General features: G+C 60.0%; 3 protein-coding genes across 3 annotated transcripts; 2 read left to right on the top strand and 1 right to left on the bottom strand.

Annotated features, from left to right (window-relative positions):
• Positions 1 to 102: 102 nt before the first annotated feature.
• On the top strand, positions 103 to 5,196 carry NT5C3B (5'-nucleotidase, cytosolic IIIB). Its single transcript, XM_014885504.2, has 9 exons — positions 103 to 369; positions 484 to 582; positions 1,055 to 1,124; positions 1,559 to 1,605; positions 2,054 to 2,139; positions 2,320 to 2,409; positions 3,410 to 3,572; positions 3,707 to 3,907; positions 4,164 to 5,196. The coding sequence occupies exons 1-9, from the start codon at positions 367 to 369 to the stop codon at positions 4,272 to 4,274; spliced, it is 870 nt and encodes a 289-aa protein (XP_014740990.2). The 5' UTR covers positions 103 to 366; the 3' UTR covers positions 4,275 to 5,196.
• Positions 5,197 to 5,501: 305 nt separating this feature from the next.
• On the bottom strand, positions 5,502 to 11,507 carry FKBP10 (FKBP prolyl isomerase 10). The gene is made up of 10 exons (XM_014885506.2): positions 10,973 to 11,507; positions 9,517 to 9,662; positions 9,000 to 9,189; positions 8,584 to 8,729; positions 8,287 to 8,476; positions 7,900 to 8,045; positions 7,595 to 7,784; positions 7,175 to 7,317; positions 6,850 to 7,013; positions 5,502 to 6,563 (listed from the first exon to the last, which is right to left on the bottom strand). Exons 1-10 carry the CDS (start codon positions 11,188 to 11,190, stop codon positions 6,378 to 6,380), a joined length of 1,719 nt encoding a protein of 572 aa, XP_014740992.1. The 5' UTR covers positions 11,191 to 11,507; the 3' UTR covers positions 5,502 to 6,377.
• A 1,224-nt stretch (positions 11,508 to 12,731) lies between these two features.
• On the top strand, positions 12,732 to 16,805 carry P3H4 (prolyl 3-hydroxylase family member 4 (inactive)). The gene is made up of 8 exons (XM_014885380.2): positions 12,732 to 13,253; positions 14,559 to 14,708; positions 14,825 to 14,996; positions 15,067 to 15,195; positions 15,299 to 15,444; positions 15,528 to 15,611; positions 15,792 to 15,933; positions 16,024 to 16,805. Exons 1-8 carry the CDS (start codon positions 12,747 to 12,749, stop codon positions 16,032 to 16,034), a joined length of 1,341 nt encoding a protein of 446 aa, XP_014740866.1. The 5' UTR covers positions 12,732 to 12,746; the 3' UTR covers positions 16,035 to 16,805.
• Positions 16,806 to 18,511: the final 1,706 nt, after the last annotated feature.

Genomic DNA, 18,511 nt, shown 5'->3' with positions numbered 1-18,511 from the left:
GGCCCGGATCCCCGATCCCGGCCCGGCCCCCCGATCCCGGCCCGGCCCCCTCATCCCGGCCCGGCCCCCGATCCCGGCCCAGCCCCCCCGAGCCCCGCGGTGTCCCCCATCCCGGCCCGGCTCCCCACAACCCAGCCAGGCTCCCCGATCCCGGCCCGGCCCCTCCGATCCCGGCCTAACCCCCAGATCCTGGCCCTCTCGAGCCCAGTCCGGCCCCTCCGAGCCCAGCCCGAACCCCCGAGCCCCGATCCCGGCCCCCCAGCCCCGCCATCCCCTCGATCTCGGCCCGGCCCCCTCCCGAGCCCGGCCCGGCCCTGTTCCGGTCCCGCCCCACGGCTGCGCGGCCGGGCCAGCGGAGCGGGCGAGATGGTGAGCGGGGCTGCGGGCCGGCAGCGCGGCCAGCACGGACGGACAGAGGGGGCTGGAGGGTCTCGGTCCCCCCGGAGCTTTGCGGGCGGCACCGAGCGGGGTTTCTGCCTACAGGTGCCCGAGCTGGAGAAAGCTACGGTCCGGATCCGGCAGCCCGAGCGTGTGCGGGAGATCATCCGGTCTCTCCGGGAGCAGGGGGTGGCCAAACTGCAGGTACCGGTACCGCGGGGGAAGAACCGCCCGGGGCATCGCCCGTGCTCTGTCCTTCGTCCCTTCCTCATCCCCCGGTCCCGGCCCGACTTCTCCCAGCCCTGCGAGGGAGCACCTGCGGCGAGGGGTGCAGCTGGAGATGCCCCAAAGGAGAGGGAGTACGGGGCTGGTGGCTCCCCCCCGGACGGACCTTTTGGCTCCCAGTTATGAAGCTTTAACTGTGCGCCGGTCCCCAAGCCCCTGCTCCGCCCAGCAGGGTGAAGCCATTCGGTGCCGATAAGAGCTCCGGGGTGGGAGGGTGAGGACATCGTCTGCCTCGCTGCTGGTAGGAGCGGCCACGTCGTCGCTGCCAGTCTGTACTCTCGGGAGACTAGTGGTGCTGGGTGCAGGTTCTCACAGGTCGCAGCACTTTGGACTCTGGCCAGTGCAGAATGCACTGGGTCACACAAGAATTTGGTTTTCTCCCCTCTTCCAGGTCATTTCTGACTTTGACATGACCCTGAGCAGGTTTGGTTGCAATGGCAGGCGCTGCCCCACATCTCACAGTGAGTGCAAGGCGTTGTTTTTACTGTTGCTAGTTCTGTTTGGTTTCTATGTTTGTATTTGATGTGGTTCCTGTCATCCTCTGTGCCCTCCTCTGCCAAGCCTGGCCGCTCCGTCCTGCCCTCCCCCACGCAGGTCTGGGTCTCACAGCCTGGTGCCAGCTGCCCACTGCAGGAGCCAGGAGCCAGCTCCTGGGCTGGCTGCCTTCATCCCAGTGCCCACGGGCACCGAGGCTGCTGTCTGGCCAAGCCAGGCCTTGCCATCAGGGCTCAGAGTGGGAGCCACTGCATTGGGCCCCCATAGCGAGCCTGTGCTTGGGTCACCGTGTCACCACAGCTTGTACTGGGAAGAGCCAGCACTGAGACACAGGGGAGTTGCTGTACAAAGTCCATTTATGATTCTGTGCTGCATCATTGGTGTATTATTTGCTTTTCAGATATCCTTGATACCAGCCGTGTTATCAGCGAGGATGGCAAGAAGAAGGTGGGTGCTGTGTGTGAGGCACCACGTCTTGGCTCGGTGACTGCTGTACCTATCACCTGTCAGGAGGTCACACTGGCTGGTGTGGCAGCTCTCCCAGCTGTGGTGGCCACCAGGATGGAGTGAGGAAATGTCCAGGCTGCATTTCAGCCAGCAGAGACAAAGGAGACGTTAAAAAGGGAACTCGAATTTGCATGTGCAGCTGTGGGTGTTTCAGTTTGATAAGAGGAGGAAGGGAAGGGCCGTCTGTACCTGCAGCATTTGGAGTGAGGTGAGGGTCAACCAGGCTGCTGAGAGTTCCAGGCATGCTCAGAGGGAAGCTACTCAGTGACAGGTTCTGGTTGTGTTTAGGAAGAGCAATGCTGTGGAGAACTTCAGAAATGCTGGTTTTGTTTAGTCTCTTTAGACCTGATGTTCGCTTTGTTCTTTTTCTCTCTGTGTGACACTCCAGCTGAAGGATCTGTTCCACTATTACTATCCCATTGAAATAGATCCTAACCAGACCCTGGAAGAGAAACGTCCCCTCATGGTGGAGTGGTGAGTGCTGTTTGTGGTGATCTTGACCTTGTCCTGACAAACTCTTGTCCCTGAGGACTACAGGACATGAGGCTTGAATCATCCCTGGGCTTGGCAACGATCCCACAAGGTTTAGTTGTTGTTGCTGAGGGCCTCTGCCTGGGAGCTCTGTCACTGCTGCCTTTCCCACATCAAATATAGGTGGACCAAGGCTCATGAGCTGCTGGTGCAGCAGAAGATCCACAAAGATGACATAGCCCAGATCGTCAGAGAGTCAGAAGCAATGCTCAGGTACGGGCACAGGATGTGGTGTTGAGGTTTGGGCACGGGGATGTGATGCTGAGGCACAGGCCTGGGGATGTGATGCTGAGGTACAGCTTGGCTGCTCACAGCTCTTCTCTCCTGCCCAGGTCTCTGTGCTGTCACCACAGCATGACCAGTGCCAGCCTCCCTTGCTCACTCTCTGGGGCTGAATTCTAAAGAAGGCAGAACATGAGCCACAGCCTGAGCTCACTCCTTGGCTGCAGGCTGCTCCCTTCCTGCTCTGAAATCACTGCCCCTCTCTTGGGCCTTGACAAGGAGCAGCTGAGGGGCTGGTGCTGGGCACAGCTCTCCATTTACAGGGCAGGATGTAGGGGCTGCATGCAGGTCTCTGCTTGCAACAGAGCTGTGTTCTTTGCACTGAAACTGCCAAGCCTTATGCAAGCTCTTGGCTCAGCAGCAGATTTCACCCACAGCACAAAAATGTTGTGCTAGAACTTGCTGCTAAAGCTGACCTGGCACCTGTGGCCCTAAGGCTGGCCTGGGGAGCTGGGCTCTGCCAGGTTGCTGCCAGGCTCAGGAAGGAGATGGGTTTTCATGAGCCCAGGTTGCACTTGCACATGGAATTGTGTCCTGGCAGACTGGGGCTGTCACAGGTTGTTCTGATCATCCTTCCAACCAGTCCAACCTGTTGCACATCTCCCATGTGGTTCCTGGCAGTGCCCACCGTGGCTGTGTGCAGGCAGGCTGTGCCCTGTGCCCCTGCTGAGCAGCTGATGTGCTCAGGAGATGCCAGGCAAAAGGCTGGAGTGCTCCATGTTCCCACAAGCACCTGCCCAGCTGCTGCACCCAAAACTCTGGGGTTCTGCACAGGGAAGGCCATGGGGGTGCTGGTGCCACAGAGAGCTCATGCTGTTGGCAGAGCTCACGTGTGTGTTTGTGTTTGGGAAGTGGTGGGCAGGAATGGGAGCTGGGCTGAGCGTGCTGGAGCTGGTAACACAGCCCTGTGCAATGGACACTCCTGCTCTAGGGATGGCTTCAAGGAGTTCTTTGATCAGCTGCATAAGAACAACATCCCCCTGTTCATCTTCTCTGCTGGTGTTGGTGATGTCCTGGAAGAGATTATCCGTCAGGCCAACGTCTTCTACTCCAATGTTAATGTGGTGTCCAACTACATGGACTTCGATGATGATGTGAGTTCTTGCATTGCATCTGTGTGTTGAGTGTGTGAGGAGAGTGGTGTGGGGCTGGGACTGAGGGCTGGGATGTGATTAACAGTGACACCGTCGGGTTAAAAGCTGTCTGCCTGTCTGTCCCACGTGCTCAGGGAGTCCTCACGCACTTCAAGGGACCCCTCATCCACACCTACAACAAGAACAACAGCGTGCTGCAGGGCACAGGGTACTTCCAGCAGCTGAGCACAAGGACGAGCATCATCCTGCTGGGGGACTCCATGGGTGACCTGACGATGGCAGACGGTGTTCCCAGCGTGGAGAACATCCTCAAGATTGGCTTTCTCAATGACAAGGTGGGTGAGAGGAGCAGTTTAGTGCTTTCCTACCAGCCTTCCCCAGGTGCCAGGCCTGGGGCCAGCAGGGAGGAGCAGGGGGCTGCCCCAGTGATTTGGGCACGTAAGAGGTTTGTACGAGCTCCCGTGGGGTGTGCGGAGGGACCTGGGTGTGTCTGGGAAATGGTCAGGGTAGTTACTGACCCCCTTTTGGGTAGTGAGGGCTGTGAATGGCACATCCTCACCCTCAGCTGCTGGTTGTTCACGGTCCTGGCAGGTGGAAGAGCGGAGGGGGAAGTACCTGGATTCCTATGACATTGTGCTGGAGAGCGACGAGACGCTGGACGTGGTGAACGGGATCCTGCGGTACATCGTGACTGAGACATGAGCTGGGGACAGGGTGTCCCAGCTCCAGCACACGGCAGGCACTGGGCAGGGAATGTCATTCCTGAGACAGCTGGAGGGGACCTGCTGGCACTGCCTGGGCTCCATCCTGACCTCGTTAATGCCCTCAGCCAGCCCTGGAGCAGGAGAGGTGAGATGGAGGAAGCTTCTCCTTTCCCTCTTCCCCAACTCTGCCTGGCTCTGCAGTTTCTCACCCAGAGTGACTCTATCCTGCTCAGACTTCATTCCACTGGGAATTCACCCCTGCCACCTCCTGAGGCTACGACAAACCATTCCATGTTTCAGACAGAGATGTTCTGCACTTGTTTCAGCAGCTGAGGGTGGAATGGAGATAGTTTACTGTGGGCTGAGGACAGACCTGGTTTAGATGTGTCACTGTGTTCCAGGCTAAGAAAACAAATCTCTCTCTCGTCCTGTGTCCTGTGGGCTTCAGAGCTCCCAGGCTGACTCTGGTGCCAGTGTAGCCACTGGGCTGGTGTGGCCCTGCTGGCCATCACATCACCCAGCCCCACATTCCCCATGTAAACCAGCAGCTCTCTGGGCTCGTGTCTCAGCTCACCTGTCCCTCTTGCACCAGTACAGCTCTTACTGTGGAAAAAAACCTTTTTCCAGCCGTCCCTGAAGGCCCTGGAGCTTGGCTCCTGCTGCTGCCCAAAGCCAGAAGTAAGTTTGTCTGCCGGGGATCAGAGGAGGAGGGGTGAGGGAGGAGAGGCCAAAGGCAGAATTTTGTGTTTTAAGTAATGTTTTACCTGATCATGTCTGTGTACTAAATTTCTGGGCTGATCTGGTCTCTCAGAGAAGCAATAGGAAAAGACCATTTTATTGCTGTATAACCTCTGGTTATGTGGGACTTTGGGAAGAGCAGATTTGTTCTCTGCTTTGGAATAAAACCATAATTGGCTAAAGCTGGGTTACGAGTGGTTTGTACCCAGCACTGAGAGGCTGGAGCTGCTTTGTTCCCTGGGCTGGCACTGGCAGCTGCCTCTGCTCCCCAGCTCCCCATCCCACCAGAGCCCCCCACTCTCACTGAGTGCTGGAGCTGAAGCCATGTTGGCTTTGGTGGAGGATCCCAGGCAGGAATTTTGGTTTCTCCCCCCAGACAAAGTGGATGATGGAGCCTGAAATCCCCCTGGGCACTGTGGGTCCCTGTGCTGCTACCCCAACGCATGGGAATGTTTCATGGCAAAATAACCAAACACAGTCAAACTCCTTGGAAACCTGGAGGAATTATTTATTTGGTGTGAGGCAGAGTCCCTGTTTGAGGGGTTCACTCTGCACTGCTGTGCTCCTGCGTTTCTTCTACTCCATTGAGGAGAAACTGCAGAGGTTTGGGGAGATGGCAGGTGCCAGAGCTGTGCTGGTCACAGCAGGAGGACCTGAGCACTCCAAGGCTCTGACCTGCATTTAGGCATTGAAACTAAATAGGTCTGATGTGTCTCAGTCACTAGGGGCTGGGAGGTGGAGAGGGGGGACAGTGCTGCTCCCTGAGGGCTGGGGGATGAGGGTCTGTTTCCCTTCTCCCAGCTGATGAGGGGTTTGCCAGGTCCCACAGTTCCACGGGGCCCAGACTTTTGGAATGGCAAAAATATTGGGGTTTCACCCTGGTAACCTGAGCCCCCCTTCAGCCTCGTGTTCCAGGGAGGATGGCAGCAGGGGCAGAGCAGGGACCAGGACAAAAGCCTTCTCTTTCTTCTCTCTAAAGAATTTTAAGTGTATATATAAAAAAACCCAATCCCCAACCCTAATCTACAAAATGCTATGGTGGAGGTGAGGGGAACCCCCCCTACATCCTGCCTGCCCCCCGGGGCAGCACAGACAGGTCAGGGGGCTGGAGCTGGCCCTGCAGTCACTGGTGGAGGATGAAGGGGTTTAGGAAGGGGACATCTTCTTGTCTGGTTTTATTAGCTGGGGGCTGAGTTATCCTGCTCAGGAGAACTCATCAAAATACCCTCAGTTAATAAGAGGTGAAAGTCAAAACCCAGCTCCCTGCAGGACTGGGGAGGGGCAGGGGCAGATTCCCGGGGTGGGAGACCGGCCATGACATGGCAAAGATGAGTCCTGTCTCCAGAACAGCAGGGACTGCTCCTCAGAGCTCCTCATGAATCTTCTCCTGGTCCTCATCCGACTTGAGCTTCAGCTCCTCGGGTGTGATCTTCCCATCCTGGTTGCGGTCCTGGTTCCGGAACATGTCAGCAATGACTTTCTCCGGGTCAGAGCTGGGCATGAGGCGGCCTTTCCCCTCTGCCACCTGGGTCTTGATGAAGGTGGAGAACTGGAGAGGGGAGAGGGAAGAGATGCTGCTTAGCTCTGCATAGCCAGCACCGAGCAGGGCAGGGAGACCACGGCCCATGCCAAGGACAGGCAGGGACTGGAGCAGAGGCTGCCCTTGGGGATACTGCCCACACCCAGCAGCAATGCTTTGGCTGGGGTATTCTCCTGCACAGCTCTGCAGGCTCCCAAGTGCCCAGGAGCAGCAGTGCCCTTCAAGTGCTGCGGCCCAGGGTGGGGTTCCCTGTGCCCCCATTGCTCCTGCACTCCACCATTTGGGACCCACTCACCTCGTCAGCGGGGATCCCCCCGTCCTTGTTGAGGTCCATCTGCTCGTACAGGTTGGCTGGTGGCTCCCCGTGCCAGATGAAGAGGTAGCCCTCGGGAACCCCCTCCTCCATGGAGATCAGCTCCACCTCGAAGCGGAGCACGGCACTGCCAGGCACCCCCCGGGCTGGAAACACAGCAAAGGCTCCAGCACCACGGAGAGCAAGGCAAAGCCCTGGCCCTGAGCCTCACAGCCCTGGCAGGGCGAGGGGTGATGGGGCCCATCAGGGGCCCAGCAAGGCTGAACCACCCACTGTGCATTGCACACATCGGCTGCTGCTCCCCTACCTCCGTTCTCCCCGTGGCCCAGGTGTGGGGGGACGATGAGCACCCGCCTCTCCCCTGCACACATGTCCAGGAGGCCACTGTTCAGCCCCTCGATCACCTTGTTGGCCCCCAGAGTTACCTCCTGGGGCTTCTCGTAGTCGTGGCTGCAGGAGGCACAGAGGAAACAGTGCAGGTGAGAAAAGTCCTTTGGATCTAGCAGGCAGCCCTGAAATCCCAATCTCTCCATCCTACCATGGCCCAGAATCCCACATCCTGCATCCTGGTATGCCATGAAGTTCCACACCCTCCATGCCACGGCCACATCCATCCCACCGTGTCCCTTGAACCCTCCTGCCTGCTGCCCCCTCCTGCTGCCCACCCCCAGCTCAGTGCCAGCCAGGGTTTGGCCCCAGGTAGGATGGGAATGCTTGGGGCACGCACGAGGAGAAGAGCCGGGTGCCATCCAGCAAGGAGCAGTTGTAGTGGTAGCGGACAAAGTCCCGGTTGCGGGTGGTGACATTGCAGCCCTCGGGCCGGAACACGGTCTCAATCTCCACCGGGTCCTCAGGGTTGTGAAAGTCGATGACATGGACATCAAAAATAAGCACGGCTGAGCCGGGAATTTTATCTCCTGGAAGAGGGGGATGAGGAGAGCTGCTGGAGCAGTGCAGGGCTGGTGAAGAGTTTCCCTGCTTCTTCCCACACCCCGTCATGTGCCCGTCCCTCAGGGCCCTCTGCACATTTACCTGCACCGTTCTCCCCGTACGCCAGGTGTGGGGGGATGACCACTCGCCGCTGCTCTCCCATGCAGACCCCCTGCAGCCCCTGATCCATGCCAGGGATGATGTAGCCCTTCCCAATGTAGGTATTGTAGGTCTGATTGCGAGAGTAACTGCAGCAAGAGAGCCCTCAGCACCATCAATCCCCCCAGTCCCTACACCCCAACCCATATCCCTTCTCCCAGCCTCTCCTGCTCCCCCAGGAACCCAGCCTTGCTCCAAGAGATACAACAAACAGATATTGCCCTTTTTAGCCTATTTCATGCCCATTGTCTCCTCTCCAGCCTTTCCTTGCAGCTGTGGGGCAGGAGAGGACATCAGGGGCTCTCCCCATGGCACCACTTCCTCCCACACCTGGAGTCAAAGAGTGTCCCGTCCATGAGTGTCCCATTGTAGTGGTAGCGCACAAAGTCCCCCGTCACAGCCCGGCGCTTGCAGGACTCTGGCACCTCCAGGTGCTCCAGGAACACACCATCCTTGGGATTGTGGAAATCCACCAGCAGCACGCTGAACACCAGCGACGCCTGTGGTGGGATCACAGTCCCTGGGAGAGGACATGGGTCAGCCTGAAGGAGGGTCCTTCTACATCAGGGGGCTCTGGTCAGAGCTAGGAGGGAAGGGGCTGGCACCACGGGGTGGTGCCTGGCTCACCATAGCCCTTCTCCCCATAGGCCAGGAACGGGGGGATGATGATGCTCCTCTTCTCCCCAGCGCACATGCCCAGCAGCCCCTGGTCCATGCCCTTGATCAGCCACCCAGTGCCCACGTAGGTGTCATAGGTGCTGCCCTTGCTGTAGCTGGTGGTGGAGAATGAGGGTGGGGATGGCTCTGGGGCCACACCAGCAGCCCCAGCCAGAGCTATGCTGTGCCAGAGGCTGGTTTGGGGGGTCATGGAGCTGCACCAGCCCTGCTGGTGAGGACAGTACAGGATGAGGCTACTCCAACTGTGTGTCCAGGCTGGTGCCCCTGGGTCCCAGCCATCCCCAGTGGCCCAGTGTCAAGGCAGGGGGTGCATCCCAGCTGCACAGCCCGGTGCCCTGGGGCCAGGGTGCATCCAGTGCCCATACCTGGAGTCAAAGGGGGTCCCGTCCAGCAGTGTGCCGTTGTAGTGGTACCGCACAAAGTCCGAGTTCTCCACCGTGCGGTTGCAGCGCTCAGGTTTGGACAGGGTGGTGATCTGCAGCTTGTCGTTCTTATTCCAGATGTCCAGCATGACAACGTCGAAGTACAGGGTGGCATCTGGGGGGATCAGCCCCGCTAAAGGGGCAGCAGCAAGGACAGAGCACCTTAAGTGGGACCAACACCGAGCCCAGGCCAGTCATGGGCTCTGTTTCCTGAAGCCTCCCCTGAACCCACGGCTCCTGAGGGCTACTGGAGACCCATGCTAGCCCCTGGGAAAGCAGCACAGTCCGGCTGGGGGCAGGACCCCTCATTCCCAGGGAAGCCTCTCTTCAGCACCACTCGCCTTGGCCATGGAGCCACCCTCGGGCTGCATTTGCCAGGGGGGCAGTGGAGCCCTGTCTCTGCTAACCCCAGCCCTGGGGGTTCCTCCCTCAGCCCAACCCCCGTGCCAGAGCCCCTTACCCACGCCGATGCTGCCGTAGCCCAGGTGGGGCGGCACGATGAGGTGACGCCGCTCGTTCACGCACATGCCCTGCAGCCCCCGGTCCATGCCGGTGATCAGTCGCCCAACGCCCACCACACCGGCCACCGTGGCCCCTCGGTCATAGCTGGGGCAAAGGGACACACCCATGAGAGGTGAGAAAAAAGATGAAGCTCCCAAAGCTGCCAGTGCTGGTGGGGCAGAGCGGAGAGACAGGGCTGTCCCCTCCCCAATGTTGAGGTCTCCCATCACAGCCTGTGAATCCCTGTGTTGCAGGCAGAGCCCATAGCTCAAAAACAGAGATCCTAGTGGGCTCAATCTCATGCTGCTGGAGGGCAGCTGGCCCCTGGGGCACTGGTCAGGATTTCAGCCTGACCCTGCATCCCCAGAAGCCATCCACAGCCTCCCCAGATCTCACCCACTGAGCTGGGCTGGAGACTGGCAGCTCTGGGGCTTCCTGCTGCTTCCAAATCATTTTGTATACATAATACTGGAGCTTTACACAGCGATGAGGAAAGACAAAGTGCCGGCCTCATTTTTAAACTGCAAATTTGATTTTATTTTTAAACCTTAAAATACTTCAAGAAACTACTGGGCCAGCAGATGTCCTCCTGGCAGAGAATTCTTTTAGCAGTGAGTGTGCCCAGGCTCCCACTGCAGTTACTTTTCCCCCCATTGATGCTTACAAGAAAGATAAGACACATCAAACTGTGAACCCCTTAGCTTTCCAGAGCTCCAAAAACACACCTGCCTGGGAAATTTTTATTGCTACATGGTGCTGGGGCTGAGACCCAGCATAACTCCAGTTATTTCTGTGTCCCCAGGTCTCCTCCCTGCTCATGGTGCTGCAAACCAGAGGCTGCCCCAACCCTGATTCCCAGCCAGCATGAGCAGAGCAGGGACGACGCAGGGGCCAAGGAACACTGAGCTAGGCAGAGCAAAGCCTCTGGGATAATGAAGGGTTTCGCTGCTGCCACGTCTCAAAGTGCTTTAAGCATTTTCCTGCCTGTGCAGCACATGCAGATACATGTTCCTGAGTGCAGAGCATGCCAATCAGGGCCAAATCCTGCCTGTGCCCTGGACAGGCTATCCCACAGCTCTGTGGAGCTCCCTGAAGGGCTAGGACCTGATGGGGCAGCCCAGGCAGGGACTACAGAAAGGGGCTGCAGCCTGAATTGTGGGTTCCAGCTCAGGCTGACACGTGTACAGGGCTCCCTGTGTTACCCCAGCACCCACCAAAAGCCCTCCCTGGTTCAAACACGGAGGGGCTGGGCGCTGTCTGGCCTGGCTGCCCCTGCCCCGGGGCTGGGGGGACACATGCGGGGTCCCCGCAGCTGCCACCCTGCCCCGGCATGCGGGCTGGGGGCTGGGGGAGACATGCAGGGTCCCGCCGCAGCTGCCCCCCGCATGCAGCCGGCACAGAGCCGCGGGCGATACCTGGAGTCAAACTTTTTGCCATCTTTAAAGGTCCCATTGTAGTGGTAGCGAATGAAATCCCCCATCTGCGCCTCCCTCAGGCAGATTTTGGGAATATAGTATCTGTCTATCACCACGTCTTCTAAGGGGCCGGGGTCGCCCAGCGCCGGGGCCCCCAGGATGCCCAGGAGGAGGAGGAGGAGGAGGAGGAGGCAGCGGCTGCCCGGGGCCACGGCCATGGCGCTGGGGCTGAAGGGCGGAAGGGCCCGGCGGGGGAAAGGAGGAGGGCGGGGGGTTCAGGACGCCCCTTTCCTGCCTTCGCTTTCCCTTCCCTTCTCCTCCGCCCGCCCAGCCCGGCCCGCCTGGAATTTCTGTAGACGTGTCCGGGCCCCGCCGCGCTCCCCCCGCCGCGCCGAGGGCTGACACCGCGGCAGAGAACGATCCACGGCGGGAGGGGTTATTCCTTTGCCCTCTTTTGTTTTTCCTCTTACTTTTTCTCCCTCCTTTTTTTATTTTCCTTCTTCCCCCTTTCCTCCTTTTTCCTCTTTTTTCACTCTTCCTCCCCCCCCCCCCCCCGTTATTTACTCTCTCTCTTCTTTGGTGGTTTTTTTTTTGGTTTTTGGGAGGTTTTTTGTTTGTTTGTCTGTTTTGTTTTTTGTTGTTGCTGTTTTTTGTTTTTTTTTTTTTCCTTGAGCAATTCCTCCTCCGAAGGAAAAGCTGACGGAGGCATTGGGGAGCGGCTTTGTGGCTGCAGGCCCCAGGTCCTAGCGCTGCTGCGCCTCCTCCTCCTCTTCCTCTTCTTCCCTCTGCCGCTGCCAGCTCATTGCACCCGGCCCAAGATACTGCTGCTCAGTCCCAGCAGTTCGGGAGAGTAAATAAAAGGAATTAAGTGTTTTGATAACGAGTCTGTTGCTGGCAGAGCCTTTACTGAATGGCAATGATTAAAAATGTGAAATTCTCCTAGCAGTCCTTCCCACACACAGCCACAAATGCTTACGGAGGTGTTGCCCGCACACCCCCAAATCCATCGGCAAGAAACAAGTCCCGAGTGCCAGGTGGGAAATGCAACAGGCTGTGAACCTAAACCCAAATCTTAACCCAGCTCCTCTGAGACTCAGCGCTACCAGTGAGAGCAATAGCTCCATCGTCAGCTCCCCCAGCTCAGTTCGGGGTGCTCTGCAGCCCCCCAAGACACCACAGCGGGGCCGAGCACCTTCAGCACTGCCGGGAGCAGCCTGGGGGACGACGTGTGGCTTTCCCGACGGCGTGGGGACAGGACCTCACTGCGCCAAGTGAGCGCTGACAGGGGTGGTGGCACCACAGCCGTGTGTGGCGCTGGGCACGGCCAGCAGCCTCTGCTCCGCAGGGAGAAACCTCAGCAGTGTCCTGGCTCCTGCCCCGTGCTGTGACATCCCTCAGTGCCACTGTCCGGCCAGCGACAAAGCGCTGGGTTTGGGCTGGGGCCAGTGCGGCCATGCCGAGGCCTGGCATGGGACAGCTCTGGGACTGGGATCTGGCACGGCACAGGGCGTGTGGCCTCGGGCTTGGCACCGGCCAGCGGCGGGGACACCTCCGGGCACCGCCGGCCTGGAGGCTGCGCCCGCGCATGGTCATGCTGAGGCATCCCGCTCCATGGGGCACCCCCCGGGCGCCCCGCGCCCCCCCGGGACCGGCGGAGCCGCACTAAGACCCTGCGCGCCCGCCACGCACCGCCCACCCCCGCGCCCGCCCCCTGCGCGGGGCCCGGCGCGCAGCGCTGCGCGGAGCGGTGCGCGGGCAGTGCGCGGCAGCGGGGATGGGCGGTGCGGTGCCGGTACCGGTACCGCGTCTGCTGCCGGCGTTGCTGCTGGCGGTGCTGGCGGCGGAGCTGTGCGCGGCGCAGTACGAGCAGTACAGCGTGCGCGGGTTCCCCGCGGCCGCGCTGGAGCCGCTGCAGCGCGCCTACGCGCGGGCGCTGGAGCAGTACGCGGACGCGCAATGGGCGGAGAGCGCTCAGGGGCTGGAGGCCAGTCTGCGGCTCCACAGGCTGCTGCGGGACAGCGAGGCGCATTGCCACCGCCGCTGCGCCGGGGAGCCCCCCGCGGGGGAGGATCCCGCCGAGGAGCCCCGCGGGGAGTGGGACCCCGCGTGGGAGTGGGAGCGGGAGATGCGGCTCTTCGGGAGGCTGCTGCTCCGCGCCGGCTGCCTGCGCTCCTGCAAGCGGGAGCTGCCCGTGTTCCAGCTGCGCTACCCGCCGGCGCAGACCCTGCGCGACTTCCAGCGCCGCCAGCCCTACCAGTACCTGCACTACGCGCTCTTCAAGGTGAGGCGGTGCAAATGGCAGGGGGCAGGGGTGGGTCCCGCTCCTCTATCCTGCTCCACTGATCTTTCTCCTCCATCCTGCACCCCTCCACTCTGGGCAGACCCTTTTCCGTGTCTCATCTTGTGCCACTCATCCTATATCTCCTCCTCAACACTCCCATTCTGCATTACCATCCTGTGCCCCCATCCTACACTGTCAGCCTGCACTCTCTGACCTGCCCACCCTGAACCCCACTCCTGTCTATCTCTGTGCTTCCTGAACTCTGCTCCCCTCCTCTGCTGTCAGGTGTTTCCCCTTTCCTTCACTCCCCATCTGGCATCCCCCATCAGATCCTCCATCCTTCCCCTGAGCAGTGGCACGTCAGCATCATCTGGAACACATCAGGCAGGACGACTGGGGGGCCCCTGTGGTTGTGTCCTTCTACCCCACCTTGTGTTGCCCTGGTGCCCCAAGGTCTCCCTGGACAGGCAGAGCATTGCCTGGGGAGAGCACGCAGGGGCTGCCCCAGATGAGGGGCCTGAGCCTCTGTGCTTGTGATGGGACAGGTGTTTGGATGCTCCATAAGAAAGGAGTTGCTCAGTTTCACAGTGCAGACGTGGAGGGAGGTTTTGTGGAGGGAGGTTTCATAAGGCACCCCCCTGAGGTGCCCGTGTGTTGGCCAGAGTGCCTCTGGCAGGGGAAGGCCTCTGGTCAGGGTCCTGGTCCCTGGCTGCCTGCCACTGCGGGAGCTGTTTTAGCGCTCAGCGCTGCAGCCCCACTCACCTGGCAGTGGTGAGGGACTGCCTGGCTTCATCCTTAATGCCTTTTCCTCTTGCTGCTCTGGCCCAAACCCATTTCATGGACGGGTTGTTCGAATCACCCTCCCTTCCTGGCATCTCACTCTCCTGAATCTGCAACCTGAGAGCTCATAAAGCATCGAGGGCAGCAGCCAGGTCTGATGGCAGTGCTGGAGAAGAGCGGATGTGTGGGTCAAACCCACACCACGTGGATCCACCTCACACCACGTGGATCACTCCTGGCTAGATGTGGGGGCCCATGAGGGGCTGAGCTGTCCCTGCACCCATGGGCACAGCCAGCAGGTTGGTGTGGCTGGAGTTACCTGCAGTGTCTATGTTCTCAGATCTTGTCTGTTCATCACTGCCAGTGGGCAATTGTGCAGTGTGGGTTCAGGGCTGTTCCCCACAATGATCACCCCTCTGTCCTGCAGTCCAGGGATCTGGCTGGGTGCTGAGGCCCCCTTGGCTGCAGTATTGGCTCAGGCTGCCCTGCAGCAGGTCTCTGCACTGGCTCCTCCTCCCTCCACAGTCAAATAAGATCGAGAAAGCAGTGTCTGCTGCCCACACCTTCCTGCAGAAAAACCCCAAGCATGAGATGACCTTGAGGTACCTGAACTACTACAGAACGATGCTGGATGTGGATGAATACCTGGTTGACCTGGAAGCTCAGCCCTATGAGGTAAGGAGGGGATGGGGCTGGGGCTGGAGAGGGGCTCCCCGGGGCTTGAAGCATGCCTGGTCCTGCCAAGCCCCGAGGGAAGCAGCTCTCCCTCACTAAGCAGTGGTCCTCGGCAGTCGATATTCGTGCGGTCAGTGAAGCTGTACAACAACGGGGATTTCCGGAGCAGTGCAGCCGACATGGAGCAGGCGCTGGCCGAGTACTACAAGGCATATGAAGACTGTGTGGCCGGCTGTGAGGGTGCCTATGAGCTTCAGGAGTTCAAGGACTTCTACCCTGCCATCGCAGGTAGTGGAGGGATGGGTCATGGCAGACGGGGGAGGTGATCAGAGGTGCAACACACGATATCTCTCTCCAGACCACTTTGTGAGCGTGCTGCAGTGCAAGGTGGACTGCGAGACCGAGCTCACTCCCAACGTGGGTGGCTACTTTGTGGAGAAGTTTGTGGCCACCATGTACCACTACCTGCAGTTCGCTTACTACAAGCGTGAGTGCCAGTGGGAGCAGGGGACTGTGCCCTGGGGCTCCCTGGGATGCTGTGGGGCCTGGGAGGGTGTCACCCCCGTGTCACCTGGCGCTGCTCCCCGCAGTGAACGATGTGCAGGACGCGGTGCGCAGCGTCTCCAGCTACATGCTCTTTGACCCGGGGGACACCGTGATGCAGCAGAACCTGGTGTATTACCGCTTCCACCGCGAGCGCTGGCGCCTGCGGGAGGAGGACTTCGAGCCACGGCCGGTGAGGACCCGCCAGCCCCCATCCTGTGGCCCTGCAATGACCAGAGAGGGGCTGACCCAGCTCCTGTCCCCTGTTGTGCCCAGGAAGCCGTGAGGTACCACAACCAGACGGCCGCTCAGAAGAAGATGCTGGAATTCGCCCGGCAGTACCTGCAGGATGATGATGAGGTACCTGATGGGCCCGAAGCCCATGCAGATGGTGCTTTTGGGGGTGCTGGGTGGTTTGTGTGGGTGCTGCAGGTACCCTCCTTCAGGTGGGGGGTCTGACCCCCCAACCCAGCCCTGGAGCAGAGGCTGCAGATGAGGCTGCCGAGCTCCCCTGCCTCCTCCTGCCTTCCTGTGCTGCAGATGGAGGTGGATGGTGGTGAGGGGCCAGAGATGCTGGACCTGCCCTCGGATGGCGAGTTCGAGGGTGAAGGTGACTACGAGGAGGGCTTCTTCGCAGAGTGGTGGCAGGAACCCAAAACCAAAGGAGATAAAGACGACCAAGGTTCCTGATACGAGGGCTGGGGGCTGTGCTGTAGGGTGGGGGGGTCTGCTGTCCACACCCCTGGTGCCACCAAACTCTCCTTGTTTGCAGAGATCCTATGATGAGCCAGGTGAAGGGGCACCCGGCACCAACCGAGCTGGATGGTGGTGGCTCTGTGATGCCATCTTGGGGACACCAGGCTTTGGGCTCCTCCCAGCCACCGGGAGAAACTCAGACTCATGGCGGGGCCAATCCTGCCTAGCAGCCTGCAGCAGGGCTGCCTTTGCCACCTGGATGTCTGCTGCCCTGGCACAGCCCAATTCCCATCGGTGGAACACCAGCAGCCCTGAACATCCCTGCCTGTCCAGGAGCCTGGGCCACCTCTGCTCCCAGTGCCCCAGGAGCCCTGACCAGCAGTGATGCCCTACACCACTGAGGTTTTCTGTGTCCCTCAGCTGCTTTCCAAGATCTGTGGATGATGCACCAGGATCAGCCCCTGTGTTGTCTTGAGGGGCTTGGGAGACTAACCCTACTTTGGGAGCAATGCACAATGCTGCTGGAGCTGGTCCTACCCCTTCCTGAGATTCTCTGAGGCTCCTGCTCCTGTTCCTGAAGCCTCCCAGGCAATCTGCCAGCTCCCATAGCCCAGCTCCCCTTGGACTCCCCGACCTGGTGCTACAGGGGGCTCCTGGTGTGCCATGTCCCCGTGTCACCACGGGTTGCAGCCTGGTGAGGCTGTGGTGCCCATGCTCTGCCTGTGCCTTGAATTTTTGCCACACCAGCCCTCTCTAGCCTTAAGCTCCGTTAATTTAAGATTTCCCCTCTTGCACAGTTGCTCTTTTTATATATTTACTGGTGCTGAACTTTTAATAAAATCCAGACTGGTCTTTTCACGGCTGCCTCCACCTTCCACGCACTACCACCGTGGGATCCAGGAGTTCAAGGTGGGAGAGGCCCTGCTGTGAGAGAGGAAGGGATGAGTTCAGGCCTGGATGCCCCACAGGTAACCTGGGGGAACTTATGGGGGTGGGGGACCCATGGACGCCATGAGAGCAGCCTGGCTCCTGTGAGACTCTGGGTTCCCTGAGGGGACCTCCATGGGGATCCATGACACCCTCATTCTGCAGGGGAGGCTGTCAGGTGGGGTAGGGGGGGACGTGCAGGTGGCTGGAGGGCAGCATGTCCTACCCCATATGGGTCTTTGGGGTGTGATATGCATGACCTGATAATTGTTTTGGAGTGCAACACCGTGACACTGCTCCTTGGGGATGCATCATCCTGCTCCTGGATTGGAGGGTGCAGCTTGCATCCCCCCACGAAGGTAGGGGTGGCAGGGTGGGATGACCCTCCTGCCTGCATCAGGGCGTTTTGGGGCCCACTGGGGGTCGCCGTTGGTGCTGTCAAGCCTGTGCCAGTCCGCACGGGCAGTGTGTGGCCGCTCGCTCCTCCCTGCCGTGTTCCCGCTCCGCATGGAAATTGGCTACGAGGACTGAAACTGAGAGGCTGAATCACAGCGTTGGCCCCGGGGGAGGGAAGGGATGGGAATGGAAGGAAGAGGTTGGCAAGAGGCTGCCAGGACCCCACCCTGCCATGCCTGGAACCCCTATTCACCGGGGCTTTTCCAACTCTGCAGGGCACTGGGCGGGGGACAGGGGCTGAGCTCCCAGACCCGTGGGCAAAGCTCAGGGCTCAGGGAGGCAGTGCTGGGAGGGAGCACCCGCTGCACCCCTGCACCGGGACAGGGCTGTCCTATCACTTGGGAGAAGTGGGGTTTGTCACCGATGGGTCACAGCCACTTCGGGAGGGGAGTGCCAGCCTGGTGGGGTGTGGCCGGCGGCACTCGCGAACTGATGAGCGTGAAGCACTCAGCCCAGTGCTGGCACCACAGCCAAGGGGACAAAGGCCTGTGGATCTTCCCAACAGCTGGGCGAGGGTGGCACTGGGCCTCCGCCCTGCTCTGACACATACCTGGGCACCGTGTCCCCTCCCCAGGCCCACATTTCACGTGGAGAAGACAGCTCCTTGCTTCCACTGATCTACTGACCCCAGGCAAAGCCCCTTGCAGGGGTGCCCAGGGTCCCTTCCCTGCTCCCACCTGCAGCCATTGGATGTGCAGGTGCTGGCTGCATCCATCACGCCTGGGAGTGCCAGGCAGGAGCAGCAGCTCTGGGAGCGGTGGTGTGACCCCAGCAGTGGCTGTGACCGTGAGCATGGCCACCATCCTGTCCCCCAGGACGGGAAGAGTCGAGCTGTGGGGAAGTGCCAGGGGAGCAGAGATGACACAGTGACTGACTGGGGACATGTAGGTGAGATGCAGGGGGATGCAGGGGCAAGGCTGCAGGAAGCGATGGGTTACATGGAGAATGCATCGCTGCGCTTCCCTGACACCCTCGACCTTGGCCAAGAAGGGAGCGTCAATGAGATTTCTGGCCGACACCTCAGCTGTGCCCTGCCCTGCCATGTCGTGCCGTGCTGAGCCGTGTGCCCATTTCCTTGTGCCGAGAGCTCTCTCGCTGTGCTCCGGATCTCCCGCTCAGCGCACAGCCATGAATTCCCTTTTCCTTGCAGGGGCGGTGAAACTCTGTCTCTCACCTCCCTT

This window comes from Sturnus vulgaris, chromosome 27, assembly GCF_052056855.1.
Source record: "Sturnus vulgaris isolate bStuVul1 chromosome 27, bStuVul1.hap1, whole genome shotgun sequence".
Taxonomy (NCBI): Eukaryota; Metazoa; Chordata; class Aves; order Passeriformes; family Sturnidae; genus Sturnus; species Sturnus vulgaris.
Note: the sequence above shows the minus strand (reverse complement) of the source record. Positions and strands in the feature narration are given on the sequence as shown.